Below are 18,868 nucleotides of genomic sequence, written 5' to 3'. Positions count from 1 at the left end.
AATAATAATATGTCGTCCGACTGGCAAAGGAATGTCCTTGGGAAGATTTAAACTCATAAAACCAAGCAACCAAAAATGAATGAATGTTAATATTTATTTATTACATTTTTATAATAATGTAACAACGCAAGCATCAAAATAACACAATGTTTTTTAACATTAAAAGCATTAAAAAAAAAAAAAGCCCGCTTCCTTCACCTCCCAAAACACACACGCCTCAAACGCAACCCGGAAACTGGGACCTCTGCACGTGTCTTTATGGGCTCCTCCGACAGGGGGGCGGGGCGGCGAGGGCCCGTGACGTCACAAGACCGCGCCGGAAGGCGGGGTCTGGCTGAGGCGCGCCGGGCCGCGGAGGAGGGCGCCCCACGTGGCGGAGGCGGGGAAGCTGCGCGCCAGGCCGAGGGATGTGCGAAGCCCAGGAGGGGGGCTGCGGAGGCGGGGGGCAGCCCCGGAGGTCGCCCCGGGGCAGGTGAGGAACAGGTGGGGCAGCCTCCCCTCCAGCTGTTTCGGACTACAACTCCCATCATCCCCAACCAAGCGCGCACCCCCGGGGATGATGGGAGTTGTGGTCCGAAACAGCTGGAGGGCGCTAAGTTGTAGGCAAGGCTGCCTGAAATGAAATAATTAGATTTCCTTTTAAGACATTTATTTATTCATTTAACTTCTGAGTCACCCCTATAGCCAAAACTCTTAGGGCAGTGTTCATTATATATATTTATATTATATTTATAATAATATAAATACATTATATACGTATTTTGTTGAGGCTTATATACTAGGGTGACCCTATGAAAAGGAGGACCGGGCTCCTGTAACTTTAACAGTTGTATTGAAAAGGGAATTTCAGCAGGAGTCATTGGTATATATGGGGAACCTGGTGAAATTTCCTCTTCATCACACCAGTTAAAGCTGCAGGAGCCCTGCCCTCTTTAAAATCTGGTTACTCTAGTATAGCTCCTGCAGCTTGAACTGTTGTGATGAAGAGGAAATTTCACCAGGTTCCCCATATATACAAATGACACCTGCTGAAATTCCCTTTTCTATGCCACTGTTAAAGATACAGGAGCCCTGTCCTCCTTTTCATAGGGTCACCCTATTATAGCCTCAACAAAATACAATAATGTACAGTTAAAAAAAAAAAGCACCTATAAAATACAACTTGCAAAGCAAAGAATAAACGCCAGAGGCCACCAGCGTCATCGAAGATTTAAAATATCCAACCAGGGTAATAAATTGTAGCTCCCCCCATCCCCAAATACCTAGTTCGCCCAACAATACCTAAGGCTTAACTCGAGGCAAGCACACTAAATGCTTGGGAGCCTCTACTATGGCTGGCTGAGGGACGCCTGGAGTTGCAGCCCAACAGGTTTGGAGGGCACCAGTTTGGGGAGCGGAGCGCAGGGGAGGGCTGGTGCAGACAAAACTTCCATCTTGTCAAAGCTGCTCGGAACCTGACCTTCTCTTTCGTTTTCCGAAGCCGCCCCCTGAGATGTATGAAGTGCAAAGAAGGTTCTCCGGTGTTAATCATCCGCGTTGGGGATGCTTTTTGCAAGTAAGTGCGATAGACGGTTTTGTCACCTTAGCAGTGGGCACAGCTGCCTTTGCTCCGAAAGCTTGCTGGGGTCTCCCGCAGGGCTGCAAACGCCTTGGCTTCTGCCGAGGGATCTGGCGGGTTTTCACAATTTCGGACGCCATTTAGAACAAGAGAACAGACTCCTAAAATCCTCCCCCCCCTCCCCGGCTAACTCCCCCACTTGTGCATCCATAGAATCATAGAACAGCAGAGTTGGAAGGGGCCTACAAGGCCATCGAGTCCAACCCCCTGCTCAGGGATCCATCCACCTTCAAGCATCCCTGACAGATGCTTGTCCAGCTGCCTCTTGAAGGCCTCTAGTGTGGGAGAGCCCACCACCTCCCTAGGTAACTGATTCCATTGTCACACTGCTCTAACAGTCAAGACGTTTTTCCTGATGTCCAGCCGGAAACTGGCTTCCTTTAACTTGAGCCCGTTATTCCGTGTCCTGCACTCTGGGAGGATCGAGAAGAGATCCTGGCCCTCCTCTGTGTGACAACCTTTTAAATATTTGAAGAGTGCTCTCATGTCTCCCCTCAATCTTCTCTTCTCCAGGCTAAACATGCCCAGTTCTTTCAGTCTCTCTTCATAGGGCTTTGTTTCCAGACCCCTGATCATCCTGGTTGCCCTCCTCTGAACACACTCCAGCTTGTCTGCATCCTTCTTGAATTGTGGAGCCCAGAACTGGACGCAGTACTCTAGATGAGGCCTAACCAGGGCCGAATAGAGAGGAACCAGTACCTCATTCTGGCTTGCTAAAATCAATGGCGCCCTGCCTGTGGCATGTTGTTGGCTGGGTTGGCTGATCTTATTGACATGTATCTCTTCCAATCCGTAGGACCTGTTTCAAGGAATATTTTGTCCACAAGTTCCGTGCCCTGCTTGGGAAGAACCGCTGCATTTACCCTGGAGAGAAGGTCCTGTCTGGTTATTTCTTGGTTGAGGGCTGGGCTGGAGCAGAGGGGAGATGACAGCTTGAAGCGACAGAAATGTTTTCTAACTGTTTCTGGATGCGTTCCTCCTTTGCTGCAGGTTCTCCTTGCCTATTCGGGCGGTCCTGCCTCCAGTTCAATGGTGCGGCAAGTGCTAGAGGTACATAAGAACGTAGAAAGCTGCCTTCTACCGAGTCAAGATTATTGATCCATCTAGCCCAGTATTGTCAACACTGACCGGCAGGAGCTCTAAAGGTTTCAGACAGGAGTTTTCCCAAACATTTATTTATTTATTTATTTATTTATTACATTTCTATACCGCCCAATAGCTGGAGCTCTCTGGGCAGTTCACAAAAATTAAAAACATTCAAAGTATAAAACAACAGTATAGAACCATAATATAAAATACAATATAAAAGCTCAACCAGGTAAAAAACAGCAGCAGTGCAAAATTACAAATTTAAAACACCAAGTTGAAATTTATTTATAGACTGTTAAAATGCTGGGAGAATAAAAAGGTCTTCACCTGGCGTCTAAAAGCATATAATGTAAGTGCCAAGCGAACCTCCTTAGGGAGCTCATTCCACAGCCGGGGTGCCACAGCAGAGAAGGCCCTGCTCCTGGTAGCCACCTGCCTCACTTCCTCTGGCAGGGGCTCACGGAGAAGGATCCCTGAGGATGACCTTAGGGTCCGGGCAGGCACATACGGGAGGAGGCGTTCCTTCAGATAACCTGGCCCCAAGCCGTTTAGGGCTTTAAATGTTCATACCAGCACTTTGAATCGGGCCCAGACCTGGACTGGCAGCCAATGAAGCTGGAAAAGGACTGGCGTGATGCCAGGAATTGAACCCGGGACCTTCTGCCTGAAAAGTAGGAGCTCCACCGCTGAGCTATGCCCCCCTCCTTCTTGCTTTGCCCATGATTGCCAAGTAGGCTAAACAGTCTGATAATGGAAAGAGTTTTTGCTTGGACTGAGAACTAGTGGAGTGGTCCTTAAGTGGTGGCGTTAAGCCCCCTGCGAAAGTTGCAAGACATCAAGGAGGGCGCGTTTCCTGCCTTTCCTCTCGGCTGCAAACAACCCCCCCTAAGAGCACTCTGCTGACAGATGCTGCAGAAAGCCAGGCGGGGACATTAAGGCAACTTCTAGCTGCGGCAACGTCTGCATCTCTTGTCTTCTACCCCCGTCTGGCTGATTCTAAAAGAACATCTGAGATGCTTGCTGTTGTCACTCACTTTAATAGCAAATATGGACGGTGAGTGCCAGCAGAAATTCTATTTGTTGTTCTTCAGTACATCTCTTTACTCCCCTATGGCTAGGCTCTGTGGGATGGTGTCCAAAAACTTAAGCCATAAAACACAGTGTAATAGAACATAATATAAAAGCTTTAAAATTCTAAAACATCAGAACTAAAGAACAGAGTTAACGCTATCAGCAGTGTAAAGACCTGAAGACTCAACAGCCCATCTAAAATATAATTATCCAGGGACTGAGAACCTTCAGGCTGCAGCAGATCCTGTTCGGCCTGCCAGGATACCCAGTGATGTGATGTGCCGTATTTCTTTGATTCTAAGACACACTTTTGTCCCCATATAAACATCTCTAAAAATGGGGTGCGTCTTAGAATTGCGGGTGTGGTTATTATTTCTTAGAATCAAAGCTTCTTTCCTGTCGGTGGTACTGAAATTGGTGTGCATCTTACAATCAATGGCGTCTTAGGAGGGAAAGGAACCTCTCGTGCAAGCACTGAGTCATTGCTGACTCTTGGAGGGACGCCAGCTTTCACTGACATTTTCTTGGCAGGCCTTATAGCGGGGTGGTTTGCCGTTGCCTTCCCCGGCCGTGATTACCTTTCCCCCAGCTAGCTGGGTACTCATTTTACCGACCTTGGGAGGATGGAAGGCTGAGTTGACCCGAGCCGGCTGCCTGAAACCAGCTTCCGCTGGGATCGAACTCAGGCCGTGGGGAGAGTTTCAGTTGCAGAAACTGCTGCTTTACCGCTCTGCGCCACACGAGGCTCCAATGGCGTCTTAGAATCGAAGAAATACGTGCTTCAAGTTCATTGTACCAAAGCTGTGTGTTGCTTTCCCCTCACAGGGCCTGAGCAGGGAAGCCGCCAAGAAACTCCGATTCGTGCCTGGAATCATTTTCATCGATGGTGAGCGACGCTTGCTGTGTGTGTTCTCTTCTGTATTTGCAAGACAGAAGGCTCACGGTACAGGGATGAGTCAAAGCAGAGGCAGTTTAGGCTGAAACACCATAGCATCGACACAACTTTTTACTCTCATATTAAAAAAACAACTCTATACCTGTAGACCTGGGGTGGAGAAATGTTTTTAGCCTGAGAGCCAAAGGGGAAAATGGGGAAGGTCTCAGTGTCCCCATTCCATCTGTAGGCAAGTCTAAAGGCAGTGGGTGGAGCCAAGTGTGATTATTACCATTTTAAGCTTATTCAGAAGTAAGCAGGACAAGGCTTCTGCTTGTTTATTCAGAAGTAAGCTGGACTGAGTCACTCAGCAGTACTTCTAAATAGGGCCCCAAATATTTATTATTGATTGATTCATTGATTGCACTTATATACTGCTCCCATAGCCAGGGCTCTCTAGGCGGTTTATAGAAATTCTAAAATTGAGATAAAAACAAGTATACAAAATTTAAAATTCTAAAACACAGAACATACACACATAAAGCATTAAAAACCATTAAAAAACTAAACATGTGGGTGATTAAGATGTGCCGCCATATGCCTGGGCAAAGAGGAAAGTCTTAACCTGGCACCGGAAAGATAGCAGCGTTGGTGCCAGGTGAGCCTCGTCAGGGAGATCGTTCCACAGTCTGGGGGCCACCACCGAAAAGGCCCTGTCCCTCATTGCCACACTCCGAGCCTCTCTCGGAGTAGGCACCCGGAGGAGGACCTTAGATGTTGAACGTAGTGACCGGGTATATTCACGTCGGGAGAGGCGTTCTGTGAGGTATTGTGGTCCCAAGCCGTTTCTAAGTTTCTGCAAATGTACTCACAAGCGAGTGTCCTGCCAGCTCAGTTCTATGCAACAACTCAATTCTCTGCAGGTTATTTAAAGGTTAATTGCCTTTAAATACTCTTATCTCTGATCAGTGATCGCAGATAAGAGCAAAAGGAGCTTGCTGGCCCCTGGATGGGGACGCCTGGAACTTGTGGGCCAGAAGATCCCTGTCCCAGTGTTACCTTTACACTTTTTCTTGCCTTTGTCAAAAACCTGGAGTCTTATAGGATGCCAGTGAAGGTGGCCACCCCCTTGCTGCACACAGCGGCTGGGGTCCCATTAGAGAAGGCGAGTTGACCATTACCCAGGCACTGAGTGTCCCTTTTGGCCTCCAAACAAATTTGGACGCATGCTTTGGGTGAGGTGCCTCTTTTAAGTGTGGTGGAAACCTCCAGAGTGACGGTGCCCCAGGCTAAGACAAGGAAGTGTGAAAGTGTTCCACCAAAGTCTGTCTCAGTTGGGCCACCTAATCTTCCTGATTTCCTTTCTTGCCACCTAGAGGGAGCTGTATGCGGACAGAGCCCAGACAAGCGGAAGGAGATTCGCGGTCAGGTGGAGGCGATCCTGCAAGCCACGGGGTTCCCCTATCACCTGGTATGCTTGGAAGAGGTAAGGAAGATGTAAACGAGGAGAGGAGAGGCTGGCCGGATCAGTCTTTGGCCCCGTTCGGAAGACACCTTAAACCGTGGTGATTAAGGCAAACATTTCTAATGCCTGAATACTATTTGTCGCTGCTAAATGATAAACAAGACAGACAATTTAAACCCTGATACAAACACAGCAGAGATGGAATAAACGTCAGTGAAGCAGTAAATCTCACTCTTAATATTTGGCCCGGCCCTAAGGCAGAAGAGGCGTTGGTCCTGCTAAGACAGCCTTCCTCAACCTGGGGCGCTCCAGATGTGTTGGACTACAACTCCCAGAATGCCCCAGCCTGGGGCATTCTGGGAGTTGTAGTCCAACACATCTGGAGCGCCCCAGGTTGAGGAAGGCTGTGCTAAGAGAAAGATTTCAGGAGAAGCTTCAAACTTTGTCCCTTGCCGAAATCAGCCATTACTTGAACATCTAAAGCAGGGTCTTGAACCAAATTTGGCCCACAGAGGTTCCCCACAGGGCCAGCTACCGATACTTTGGTGATTTCTTGGCTTTTGTGCCGTTTTTCCCATTCTAAAAGGTTGACACGCTTCTTCCAAGGATGAGTCACTAGCAGTAAGAGCTTTAAGCGAAGATGTGTTGGCAGTTTGGTATTTGCCTGCAGCCCCGCCCGTTGCTGGAATGCAACGGGATTATTATTTTTTTGTATTTTGGGTCTTTTAGCTTGTTGGATGTTTTATTATGTTCCTAATGGTTTTAATTTTTGTGAACTGCCCAGAGAGCTTCGGCTATTGGGCTGTATAAAAATGTAAGAATAAATAAATAAATAAATAAATAAAATAAACCCCCAAGTGCGTCTCCAAAATTAAACTTGGCCCTTGGGCTGAACGAGGGTTGACATCCCCTGATTGAAAGAAGGGGCAAAACGTCATCTTCCGTATGACTTTCGGACGGGCCTCACCGCCTCTCGGTATCTGCTCTGGCCAGCATTCTGCATTTGCCCCAGCCGACACCTTTGTACCTTCTCACAGGTGTTTGACCTCCCTGGTTCTGTTCTGCGCTCGCTTTCCCACGACGCCACTGACCAGGGCCACAGCTACAAGGAAGCCGTGGACAGCTTCATAAGGCGGCAGCGGCAGCAGGGCGAGGAGACGGGGGACCTAGCAGGCACTCTGAAGGACCGGGTAGCAGAGCTCAGCCTTCAAGACTCTTCACGGAAGGAAGGGCTGGCGGTTCAAGGAGCAGGGCCTCCCCCCAGTTCCCACACTGAAGAACTGGTCCGCCTCTTTGCGGCCGTGAAAACCCTGACTGCCAAGGAGGAGCTTCTGCAGACACTCCGGTGAGCCCTGCGGCCTGGTTCCTTGTCTTGGAGGGAGGTGATCTTTCCATCGGTTGGAGTGTTGCCGGATGTATTCACAGCATGCATCACTTCCTAGAATGGGCAGCCCATAGCCTGTATTCAGAGTTGGGCCCAACAAGCTCTTGCTAACTCTTTAACTGGCTTAATAGGGTGCCGTTGAAGCCCACTTCCTGGCTTATCCCATGAGCAGGAAACCTTAATCATTTGGGTGGCTGCTGCAAGTGCTCACTTACGTTGGCAGAACTGGTGACAGAGATGCTGCCGATATAGTCAGGGACACTTGTGAAGTAGACACATCCTGGTCCACCCCTCCTGGGCAGCAATCTCAGGGGCTTGTGGAGGCAAGACTTAAGAGTGGGCCTCGTGGCCAAAAAGCCACTCTGTCCTGTCCTCTCTGTGGCTGCTTCTTTTGTCGTCCTCGGTGTAGCTGCGCCCAGGAGTGAAGTCATTGCTGCTTGCTTTGCTGGTTTCTGTTGTAGTTCGTGGGCTTGTAAAAGTGGGTGTTCTCTTTCAGGTCGTGGGTTCAGTTGAGATCCTGCACTGCAGCCTGGGTTGCAGTGTTCTGCTGTGGATCAGAACTTGAGCATGGGTTGGGTCAGGTTCCTCAGGGAAGTATGATGAAAAGAGATCAGCACCTCGGAAAGCTCCGAGTGCTACTAGGGCTGGAAGCCAGACAGGGTTGTCAGTACATTGCTCCAACAAGGAGAAGCACAAGACTGAGGCTTAAGTAAGATTGTTACTGGATTTAGGTTGGTTGGCCCGCCCATCTCCATATTGATTGAGGTTTGTCTTTTAAAGGGGCCTGGCCTGTTTTAGCAGGCTCAAGCTGCAATATTGTGGAAGTAGCTGTGGTTTGAGTCTCTAGAGTCTGAGGTAGTGATGTGACCCCCTCTGGATGCAGGGGAGCTCTGGAGTTTCTTCCATTACCTCTGGAGCCTCTTCCAGCTGGACATCAGGAAAAACTTCCTGACTGTTAGAGCAGTACGACAATGGAACCAGTGACCTAGGGAGGTTGTGGGCTCTCCCACACTAGAGGCCTTCAAGAGGCAGCTGGACAACCCTCTGCCAGGGATGCTTTAGGGTGGATTCCTGCATTGAGCAGGGGGTTGGACTTGATGGCCTTGTAGGCCCCTTCCAACTCTGCAATTATATGATTCTATGAATCCTCCAGGGACGAAGGTACAGGGTCCTGATCTGTGACAACAAGCATCCAGACTCTGGTCCGTTGCAAGAATTGATAGATGATCTCTCCCCTCCCCTCCTCTTCAGGAACCACCTGATCCTGCATGTGGCCCGGACGAGTGGATACGCCAAGGTGATGATGGGGGACAGTTGTACCCGGGTAGCTGTCAAGCTGCTGACCAACCTCTGCCTGGGCCGGGGGGCCTTCCTGGCCGTGGATACGGTGAGAGAGCAGGGTCCGTGCTGCTGTTCAGAGCTGTCCCACTGACATCATCCGCCTCTTTTCATCATCCCGGCTGGGGTGTGTGTTTTCTTACTCTGTGCAAGAGCTGTGCCCCCTCTAGTTCGGAGCTGCAAGGGGGCCGTGGGAAGCTCCCCACTTCTCTCTCCAAAGAGGATGTTCGGTGCTTGAACATTTTAGCCATGGAAAGCAGTGGCGTTTCTCATGCCCTGGCCAGCTGACACAAAAACAAGTCATTTTGGGACGTTAGAAGGGAACGAGGCCAACCCCCTGCCCCAGAGGCTCAGGGACTAAAGCTTAGCACGCCTGTGCGCACTTACCTGGGAGTAAGCCCCATTGAACACAGTGGTGCCTGCTTCCATGTAAACGTACTGTTGAAGCGGAGGAGGAGTAGAGCCCTGGGCCCCCCAGATTTTGCCTTGGCTTACTCAAGGCTAGCCAAAGTTCGTGCAGCTCACAGTGGATCCTTCCTTTCTTCCTTCTGTCTCTGTCCTGGAGTTTCCTCAGTCAGTCTCCCGCAACTTGTTTGATTTCACATCCCCATATTTCATTTCATTTATTTTTTAGACCATTTATATGCTGCTTCCCCTTTTACGAAATGTAGCAGCATTTAGATAACAGGGACTGGCCGCCCAATTCAAAGTGGTGGGATTGACATTCAAAGCCCTAAACGGTTTGGGGCCAGGTTATTTGAAGGAACGCCTCCTCCCATATGTACTTGCCCGGACCTTAAGATCATCCACAGGGGCCCTTCTCCGTGAGCCCCTGCCGAAGGAAGTGAGGCAGGTGGCTACTAGGAGCAGGGCCTTCTCTGCTGTGGCACCCGGGCTGTGGAACGAGCTCCCCAGAGAGGTCCGCCTGGCGCCTACACTGTACTCCTTTCATCGCCAGCTGAAGACCTTTTTATTCTCTCAGTATTTTAACACCTAGCTTTAACTTACATTTAAATTTTACTGTTCTAATTCTGTATTTTAATCTTATCTCAATTTCTGCTGTGTGGTTTTATCCTGGTTGTGCTTTTTATACTGGATTTTGCATTTGTGTTTTTAGACTGTTGGTTGTTTTATTATGGTTTTAATTTTTGTGAACCGCCCAGAGAGCTTCGGCTATTATTATTATTATTACTATTATTACTATTATTACTATTATTATTATTAGACTGTTGGTTGTTTTATTATGGTTTTAATTTTTGTGAACCGCCCAGAGAGCTTCGGCTATTGGGCGGTGTAAAAATGGAATAAAGAAATAGATAAGCAATTGGTTGGGAAAAGCCAGGGGGCGACCGCAGATTGGGCCTTGTCTCCCCTGCTCACCCCCCCCGTCTTTTTCTGCCTCCCCAAAAGGGCTTTGCAGACAGCCGCCACGGCGACGTGCTCTTCCTGCGGCCCATGCGGGAATATCCCGCCAAAGAGATTGCCTTCTACAATCACCTCTTCGGCGTGCCCACCGTCTTCACGCCGGCCCTGGACACCAAAGTAAGAGGGACACAGCGCACGGGCGCCTTGGAACAGGAGCGGGCCTGCCCTGCTGCGTGCCTCGCTGGGTGCCTTCCCCTGTGATGATGCGAGGGAGGGGGGGGCGGGATCCTCGCCCCTCCACCTTCCGCAGGACACAGCCCGGCACTCTGCTGTCTTCTCCTCCAGGCCCCTGGCAGAGCCAGCATCCACCATCTGATTGAGAGCTTCCTTTGCCAGCTGCAGTCCGAGTTCCCCTCCACAATCAGCACCGTCTACCGGTAAGCCTGACGCCTGCTGGCCCACATTGCTCCTGCTAGTGGCAGGTGGCCCTCCAGGGGTTTTGGCCTACAACTCCCATGAGCCTTAGCAAGCATAGCCAGTGGTGGTGGGCTGTGGGAGTTGTAGGCCAGAACATCTGGAGGAGGCCCTCGGCAGTACTGTCCACCCTGCCAGACTCCCTCCTTCCAAGCTGTAGCAACGTTTACTCATTATCTAGGGTGACCCTGTGAAAAGGAGGACAGGGCTCCTGTGTCTTTAACAGTTGTATTGAAAAGGGAATTTCAGCAGGTGTCGTTTGTATATATGGGGAACCTGGGGAAATTTCCCTCTTCATCACCACAGTTAAAGCTGCAGGAGCCCTGCCCTCTTGACCAGATACAAAAGAGGGTAGGGCTCCTGCAGCTTTAACTGTTGTGATGAAGAGGGAATTTCACCAGGTGCTGCATGCACACAAGTGACACTTGCTTAGGGTGATCATATGAAAAGGAGGACAGGGTGACCACTGTTTGCTGACCACTGGGAGACCTACCACTATCCCTCCTCTGGTTTTGAATAGAATCTTCTTGCAGCGTCCCAGGTTTTCTCCCTAATTCATGTGTGCTAGAAACTTGACCTCTGTTTGAAAACAAAACCTTAAGCTTCTGGTTTGCATGTAACGTAGGGTGACCATATGGAAAGGAGAACAGGGCTCCTGTATCTTTAACAGTTGTAGTGAAAAGGAAATTTCAGCAGGATTAATTTGTATATACGAGAACCTGGTGAAATTCCCTCTCCATCACAGCAGTTAAAGCTGCAGGAGCCCTGCCCTCTTTTAAATCTGGTCACTCTAGTATAGCTCCTGCAGTTTTAACTGTGGAGATGAAGAGGGAATTTCACCAGGTTCTCGTATATACAAATGGCACCTGCTGAAATTCCCTTTTCTATGCAACTGTTAAAGATACAGGAGCCCAGTCCTCCTTTCCATACAGTTTTAAGAGGGAGTTGGATAAATTCCTGGAGGTGAAGGATGTCAAGGGCTACTAGCTGTGATGGTTGTGTGCCATCTCCAGTATCCAAGGCAGTAAGCCTGTGTGCACCAGTTGCTGGGGAACATGGGTGGGAGGGTGCTGTTGCACCATGTCCTGCTTGTTCATCCCTGGCCGATGGCTGGTTGGCCACTGTGTGAACAGAGTGCTGGACTAGATGGACCCTTGGTCTGATCCAGCATCAGGGCCCTTCTGATGTTCTTCACTGTTGCCACCTGCTTGTTCACCTGCCTCTTGTTCCTGCCCAGATGACAGTGGTGGTGAGAAAGCGGAGCAGGTGATGCTCCGGCCTGCTTGCTGACTGGCTCTCTGCCTGCTGAGCAAGCAAGTGGGAGCAATGAGGAGGAAAAGGTGGAAGAGCAAGAACAGGCAGGGGGAAGGTAGATTGAAGGAGGGGGGGTCCGTTGATGGGGCCCCCAAACCTTCAAATACCCGGATGCAGCACTGGGCAACTAGCTGGCAGTTCCATATCGTGGCCTGAGGGATACGAGCAAGATGGATATTTGACGCTTTCTCCGGTCTATTCTGCAGGACAGGTGAGAAACTCGGCGTCACCCCCCGAGAGGCCGGCGGCAGCGGCGGCCCCGCAGGACTGGCACAATGCCTCTTGTGCCTCTGTACCCTCGACACGAATGTCGGTATGTGGGAGCCAGACGGGGCAGTTCAGTCCCGCCTTCAATGAGCAGGGGATGCGGAGCCCGGGTGGGAACTGGAGAATCGAAAGGAGCCCAAAGGCCAGTGGGCCTTTGCTGGCCGCACGTCTCAACCTGCCGGGCACTAGACCGGGAGCGCAGATCCCCTGCAGATAAACGTACTCCCGGTGGTTGAAGCCAAAGCAGGAGACAGGAGGGAGGCTGTTGCCCTCTTGGCTGCTCTGCCAAACGAGAACACACACCCCCGGGGGGGACGTGCCGGCCAGCTTCCTGCACCACGGCTGGAGCTCTTTCCCAAGAAGAAGTCACTGGGAATCGGTCCGGGGTGATCCTGATTCTAGCACGCGTAGAAGAAGCGGTAAACTCCCCTGGGGTGCAGATGCCCTTAGGTCAGGTGCAGAAACTCCGGCCTAGGGAACAAATGCACCCTTTTAGGGTCCCCCAGAACCACCGATTGTTTTGCTGTTTCCTGACTTTTGTGCAGTTTTTTCCCCATTGTAAGAGGTTGACGACTACTACTACTACTACTACTACTACTACTACTACTACTACTATTATTATTATTATTATTATTATTATTATTATTATTATTATTATTATTCCCCGCCCTATATTACAAGGATCTCATGGTGGCGTACAGATAAAACCATACAAACAATATAAAACAATAAATATACACAACTAAAACCAAATTAAACCATTAATAAACTAAAACTGGTATGGAATTTAAAACAGTAAAAACGGGCTCAAGTTAAAGGAGCCAGCTGGACATCAGGAAAAACTTCCTGACTGTTAGAGCAGTACGACAATGGAACCAGTGACCTAGGGAGGTTGTGGGCTCTCCCACACTAGAGGCCTTCAAGAGGCAGCTGGACAACCATCGGTTAGGGATGCTTTAGGGTGGATTCCTGCACTGAGCAGGGGGTTGGACTCGATGGCCTTGTAGGCCCCTTCCAACTCTGCTATTCTATGATTCTATGAATTAAAACTATGTACAGGCTTGGTGAATATTAGCCATCAAAGGCTTTGTTAAAAAGCCATTGTCGCAACCTGGCGACGAAATGAAAGCAGTGCCGGCGCCAGTCGGGCCTCCCAGGGGAGGGCATTCCACAGCTGGGGTGTCACCACAGAGAAGGCCCTCTCCCACGTCCCACCATAGCGTATGTCTTGTGTTGGTGAGACACGAAGGAGGGCTTCTCCAACAGATCTCAAATCTCGGGCAGGGAGAGAGGCGCTCCCTCAAGTATCGAGGTCCCAAGCCGTTTAGGGCTTTAAACGTCATTACCAACAACTTGAATTCGGAGTGGTTGCCGCTCCTCTGGCTGAGTTACTGGCAGAAACTGCTTCAAGCAGAAATTTGCGGGTGTTTTGGCCCTGCCCACCACTGGAATGCGGCCCCCAAGAGCTTCTCTGAAACACAATCCGGCCCTTGGGCTGACAGAGGTTCACCCTCCAGCTCCACTTGTTGGCCCATCACCTCTCCCCTTGGGGGAAAAACCTCGGAAGAAACACAACTCCTTTGACATCCGGACTGTGCTTTCCTCACAGTGGACGGCTCCGCCTTGCAGTCGACGCTGCTGTCGGAGCAGCTCAGCCGGAAGCCGCCGTCGGCCGGGAACGGCTGCTGCGGAGGGGCCCGGGACCAGACAGGATGCTGCAAGGGCCCTCCAGCGACAGGGTAAGGAGAAACAAAACAGACGCCTAGAGCCAGGACGAGACTCACCAAGAACCTCTGCCTTGCACGGGGAGTGGGCGGGGGCAGCCCTTCCTGCTAGGCTCAATGACCTTCCCCTCCCCTCCTTCCCCGGGAAGAGTCGTGACTCTGGGTGGACGCGACATGAGAAGCTGATGCTCAGCCTTTTCTGCTCCCTCCCCGCAGAGATTCTTCTGGCCGGTCCCAGCTGCTCGCGTTGCTCTGCCACGGCTGCCGTCTGACCGTCCGAGACATGGTAGGTGTGCGAGCAGGGGGCGAACCCTGGGCTCTCCCTCTTGCCATTGGCTGTCGAGACGGTCCAGGAGCGGCAGAGCGCTTTTCTGCTCCGAGGCTTCAGGACGGCGAGAAACGGCCGCCCAGCGGTTTCTCAATGGTCCGGTTCCGCTCTCCAAGCTGAATTTAGCCGTAGCGCAGGGGTAAACAACGCGGCACCTGCATTATATGCTTTTAGACGCCAGGTGAAGGCCTTTTTATTCTCCCAGCATTTGAACAGTCCATAAATCAATGTTAACTCGGTGTTTTAAAGTCGTAATTTTGCATTGCTGCTGTTTTTATCTGGTTGAGCTTTTATATTGGATTTTATATTATGGTTTCATACTGTTGTTTTATACTTTGAATGTTTTTAGCTTTTGTGAACCTCCCAGAGAGCTCCGGCTATTGGGCAGTATAGAAATGTAATAAATAAATAAATAAATAAATAAATAAAGTCTGGCACAGGCCCTGCATGATGAGATATGACCCCTTTGGGTTCTAGTGTTATGGGAGGAGGAGAAAAACTCCTCTCCGCCCACATTCACCACACCGGGCATAACGGGCAGCGGTACGCTCTGCTGGTTGTAAGCGACACTCGGACTTTTATCACAGTGGGACTCCTGTCCCGCACTCCAGAGCGATGCGTTTGCTTCACCCTGGCTCTTCTCCTTTGCAGAGCAGCTTGGAGCCTCTCCCGCCATACATCCACTCAGAGGCCGAGCGACGACGATGCAGGTATGAGCTGGCGTCTTTGCAGCACAGGGAACCATGCAGGGGGATCGAGCCGGCCCTGGACATGGCCGCTAGCGCAGCCTTCCTCAACCTGGGGCGCTCCAGATGTGTTGGACTACAACTCCCAGAATGCCCCGGCCAGCTCTGCTGGCCGGGGCATTCTGGGAGTTGTAGTCCAACACATCTGGAGCGCCCCAGGTTGAGGAAGGCTGCTCTAGAGGAAAGGCAGGCTGTGAGTGGTGTCGCTCCCTGTGTCAAAGAGGCCGCAGAGTAGAGCTGATGGACCTCAAAGACCAAATTCAATTTCAGCCAAGCTTTCTAGTGGGCAGGGAGGAAATAGCTGCGTATTTCAATATTGAAGTTCTGACTGCTATTTCAACCTTTTAGAACAGGGGGAAAGAGGAAGGGAGCAGGATTTGGCCTGCATGGCTGTGGTCCTGCATCCTTGGCCTGGAGTTGAACAAAGTAGAAATCTCCACCGGGGCAGACCCCTCCACAGAATTACTCTGGGTAGCAATACCAAGCCCCCCAAATAATTTAGTACTGGGGAGACGCCATTGCTCCCCTTCCTAAAATGCTCAGGGTGATCCTGAGAAGGAGATTGAAATCAGAGAGGTATTCAGAGGCAAAAGAATTGTAGTAATAACAGGTGACTAGATAGAGGTGTGTTCAGGTGATGGCAAAGAGATCTGATTCCTGGACACCCCAAACTGCTGTGTCCTAGAAAAGTTGGGCATGGGAACAACCGGAGAAGGGGGCTCCGAGGACTTAATCCTGAGCGGTGTCCAGGGCCGGATGCAAGGTGTGTTGTTGAACTGATCGTAAAAACAGAAGGAGGTAAAGCATCCAAAGCAGATCAGAAAGAGAAAATGCGCTCACAGGATGCAAAATGTTGATTCTGGAGGGCTTCCTGAAAATACACATTTTGCATCCTGAGAACGTGTTTCCCTTCTTTCCGAACGGATAGTCAAGCAGAGGTAGGCAGCCGGGTGCCCTCCAGATGTTTTGGAGCGCAATTCCCAGAATCCTTGACCATGCTGACTTGGGTTGGAGGGAGTTGTAGTCCAAAACCCCTGTAGGGCAGGAAGGACCACAGTTGTAAACAGGGACTCAACATTGCACACCTGGACAATTGCTAGGGGGCTCCACCTGTCTGTGTTTGGGGTGCAGGGCGGGTGCTGTTCTTGCTGACTTCAGCCTCTGCTGCCCACAGAGGTCCCCAAACTGCCCCCACTTAGGCACTTTTGTGTACATTCTCTCTCTCTCTCTCCCTGTAGGGCTGCGATGAAGCAAGAAATCCAAGAGTTCTTACTTGAAGACGACCCTGAACTGACAGCCGAAACGCCACCCTGATTCTTTGCTGCTCTGATGTTTTAAGCTTTTGTTGGGCTGCAGAGATCCCAGCAACAGAGTAAAATGGCCATAGCCCACCACCACCACCACCAGCTTAGCAGCCACTGCTGAGAGCCCCTGTAGAGAGAGGTGGGTTAAAAAGGTCTACGGCTCACCTTTCGTTGCACATTTGTTACTGGTGGGGTGGGGGTGGGGGTAAGGATGAGGCCACAAATCCCCACTATTCTTCCTCCACCACAACCCGTGCTCCTCACCCCCATCTGGTATGACCCAGCGTCGTTCATAATGACAGCTCTTAATTTTTTTTTAATTTTTATTAATATAGATCTGTATAAATAAAACCACCTCCTTTAGAAAAAAAGAAAGTCTATAGCCTCCATGCCCTGCCCCCTTGTTCCCAGCGGTGGGGGTGTGTGTGTGGCACTTAGTGATGTCTTGGCTGTGGTGAGGGGGGGGCAGATTGGCAGGGAGGGGTTGTGGCTGCATGAGAACGAGAAAAGTGTGTGTTGTGTGCGGGGGAAGCTCTGCACCCCAAGGTTGGGGAGATGAAAGCAGTTTATTGCTCCGTATCGGCGCTGGGCTTTTTCGCCGCAGGACAACCCCCCCCCCAAAGTCAATTTGCAAACGCTTCACGGTGTGGGTGTCCCACGCAACAGCTTCCCTTAGGACAGGGTTAAGGTTTTGAATGCAAGGGGGTTGGGTGGGTTGCCTACGTCCCACCATTTCTAGAGTCCCTTGTTTTTGTTTTTAATAATAAAAAACGGATAAACCTGTTTCAAAAAGTGACAGTGTTTCCCCCTCTTCCCCCAAGGCGGTGGGGCAGTAGGTATGGCTCAGAGGTTAAGGGCTGCCCCACCCACGGAGCCTGAAGCACGGTGGGGTGGGATTTGGGGAGATAGATGGGCGCCTCCTAGGTCCAATGGAGCAGCTCAGCATCCCCTCCAGGTCCACGCTTCGGGCCTCGGGATGGAGAAGGCGGTTTCGTAACGCCCTTCCCGCGCTTCGGGCGCGCTTCGGGTTCCTTCCGGCTGCTCCTCGGCGGCCTCACTCCTTCTCCCGCGTCCACTTGATCATGGTCTCCGGCGAGCGGTAGAGGAAGATGAGCTTGGCGTACAGCTCTTCCTCCAGCTCCAGCTCACCCGTTTCGCGCACCAGGAAAATGTCGTGGCACAGCTTGAGGATGCGGTCGACGCAAGGCAGCTCCTCGAACATGATGGAGTGCGAGATCTCGCTGAAGAAGCCCCGCACGAACTTGCCGATCACCAGCACGATGGAGACGTAGAGCCCCATGATCCTGGCGGGGGAAGGAGGAGGAGGAGGGGAAGAGAGGCGGGTTTAACCGAGCCACGGGCATTGTGGCATGGCGGCTGCACAGCCTCGCGCACGTGCGACAATGGAATCTGTGACCTAGGGAGGTCGTGGGCTCTCCCACACGAATGCCCTTCAAGAGGCAGCTGGACAACCATCTGTCAGGGAGGCTTTAAGGGGGATTCCTGCATTGAACAGGCAGGTGGACTCGATGGCCTTAAGAGGCCCCTTCCAACTCTAGGATTCTAAGATTGCACAATCGTACTCCTTTGACGCTTGCTCACAACCGTCACCACCACATTTACCCCTTGGGCGAGCCACATTTGGCTCACGGGTCTTAAGCTTTTACGGGGATCTTGCACACGTATTTATTTATTACATTTTTATACCGCCCAATAGCCGAAGCTCTCTGGGCGGTTCACCTATCCTGGTGCTAAGCCATTTCTGCAGTTTTTGCCCGCCAAAGGCGAGCCAATTTGCGGGATCGTCTTCCGATTCGACTTGCTCAGCAGCTGGGCAGCCTGGCTGTGCATGCTTAGGGCACTTGGTCCAACCTCTGTCACCTCCCGGCTGGGCAAGGAAAAACACCCTCCCTCTCTCTCGCCCCAGAATGGATTACTCACCCATAACCTGCCAGGAAGCCTAGGCTGGGAGGGCTGACTTTGTCACTGAAGATGACCATGGGCAGGAAGTTACAGTCCTTCTTGCAGTCGGCCAGCCGGATCACCCACCACTCGAGGAAGCTGCCGCTGCCGTTCCCAGCTCCGACCCGCTGCCGCTTCAGTTGCACCTCCACATCCCAGTAGCTGTCCTTTTCCTCTGACACAGAATATGGGGTAGGGGTGGAGGAAGAGAGATTTTGAATGAGGAACCGGCTCTTTCTAAATCAGCTTCCCCAAACCTGGTGCCCTCCAGATGTGTTCAACTACATCTCCTATCTTCCCCAACCACAGTGGCCAGGTTGAGGAAGGCAATTTTAAATAAACGATGTTATTACAGACTTTTCCTCGTAAACGTAACTCGGTTTAGTGATGTGGGTTTATTAGGAACCCATGAATCTGAAAAAGATCCCAAACTTCTCTGATAACCTAAATCAGAGGGTAGGCACACTTTTTGTGCCTCTGGGCACAATTGTCCATTTGAGAAACTGTCTTGGGCACCACCACAAAATGGCTGCTATGGGAAGTGG

At 51.0% G+C, this 18,868-nt stretch overlaps 2 protein-coding genes across 2 annotated transcripts in view; one reads left to right on the top strand and one right to left on the bottom strand.

The window, feature by feature from the left end:
• Window positions 1–407: 407 nt before the first annotated feature.
• Window positions 408–16,679, top strand: CTU2 (cytosolic thiouridylase subunit 2). Its single transcript, XM_063141291.1, has 15 exons — window positions 408–472; window positions 1,481–1,555; window positions 2,415–2,493; window positions 2,609–2,668; window positions 4,604–4,664; window positions 6,029–6,138; window positions 7,155–7,462; window positions 8,753–8,888; window positions 10,250–10,381; window positions 10,550–10,641; window positions 12,199–12,305; window positions 13,869–13,998; window positions 14,200–14,269; window positions 14,963–15,021; window positions 16,296–16,679. The coding sequence occupies exons 1-15, from the start codon at window positions 408–410 to the stop codon at window positions 16,369–16,371; spliced, it is 1,560 nt and encodes a 519-aa protein (XP_062997361.1). The 3' UTR covers window positions 16,372–16,679.
• Window positions 16,680–16,769: 90 nt separating this feature from the next.
• Window positions 16,770–18,868, bottom strand: part of PIEZO1 (piezo type mechanosensitive ion channel component 1 (Er blood group)) — a 125,200-nt gene continuing 123,101 nt past the window's right edge. Inside the window, exons 51-52 of the mRNA XM_063141292.1 lie at window positions 18,303–18,498; window positions 16,770–17,665 (exon numbers count right to left, since the gene is read on the bottom strand). Of these exons, the coding sequence (XP_062997362.1) occupies window positions 17,416–17,665; window positions 18,303–18,498 (446 nt within the window). The 3' untranslated portion in view covers window positions 16,770–17,415. The remainder of the gene's footprint in view (window positions 17,666–18,302; window positions 18,499–18,868) is intronic.

Source organism: Elgaria multicarinata, chromosome 14 (genome assembly GCF_023053635.1).
Source record: "Elgaria multicarinata webbii isolate HBS135686 ecotype San Diego chromosome 14, rElgMul1.1.pri, whole genome shotgun sequence".
NCBI classification, from domain to species: domain Eukaryota; kingdom Metazoa; phylum Chordata; class Lepidosauria; order Squamata; family Anguidae; genus Elgaria; species Elgaria multicarinata.
This window is presented reverse-complemented; position numbering and strand designations above follow the sequence as displayed.

Excerpts from the sequence above, each read along its gene's own strand:
- CTU2 (XM_063141291.1), top strand. The coding sequence starts at position 408 with ATGTGCGAAGCCCAGGAGGGGGGCTGCGGAGGCGGGGGGCAGCCCCGG. Across the intron at positions 2,494-2,608 it reads GCATTTACCCTGGAGAGAAG|GTTCTCCTTGCCTATTCGGG; the intron begins GTCCTGTCTGGT and ends CCTTTGCTGCAG. Across the intron at positions 4,665-6,028 it reads TGGAATCATTTTCATCGATG|AGGGAGCTGTATGCGGACAG; the intron begins GTGAGCGACGCT and ends CTTGCCACCTAG.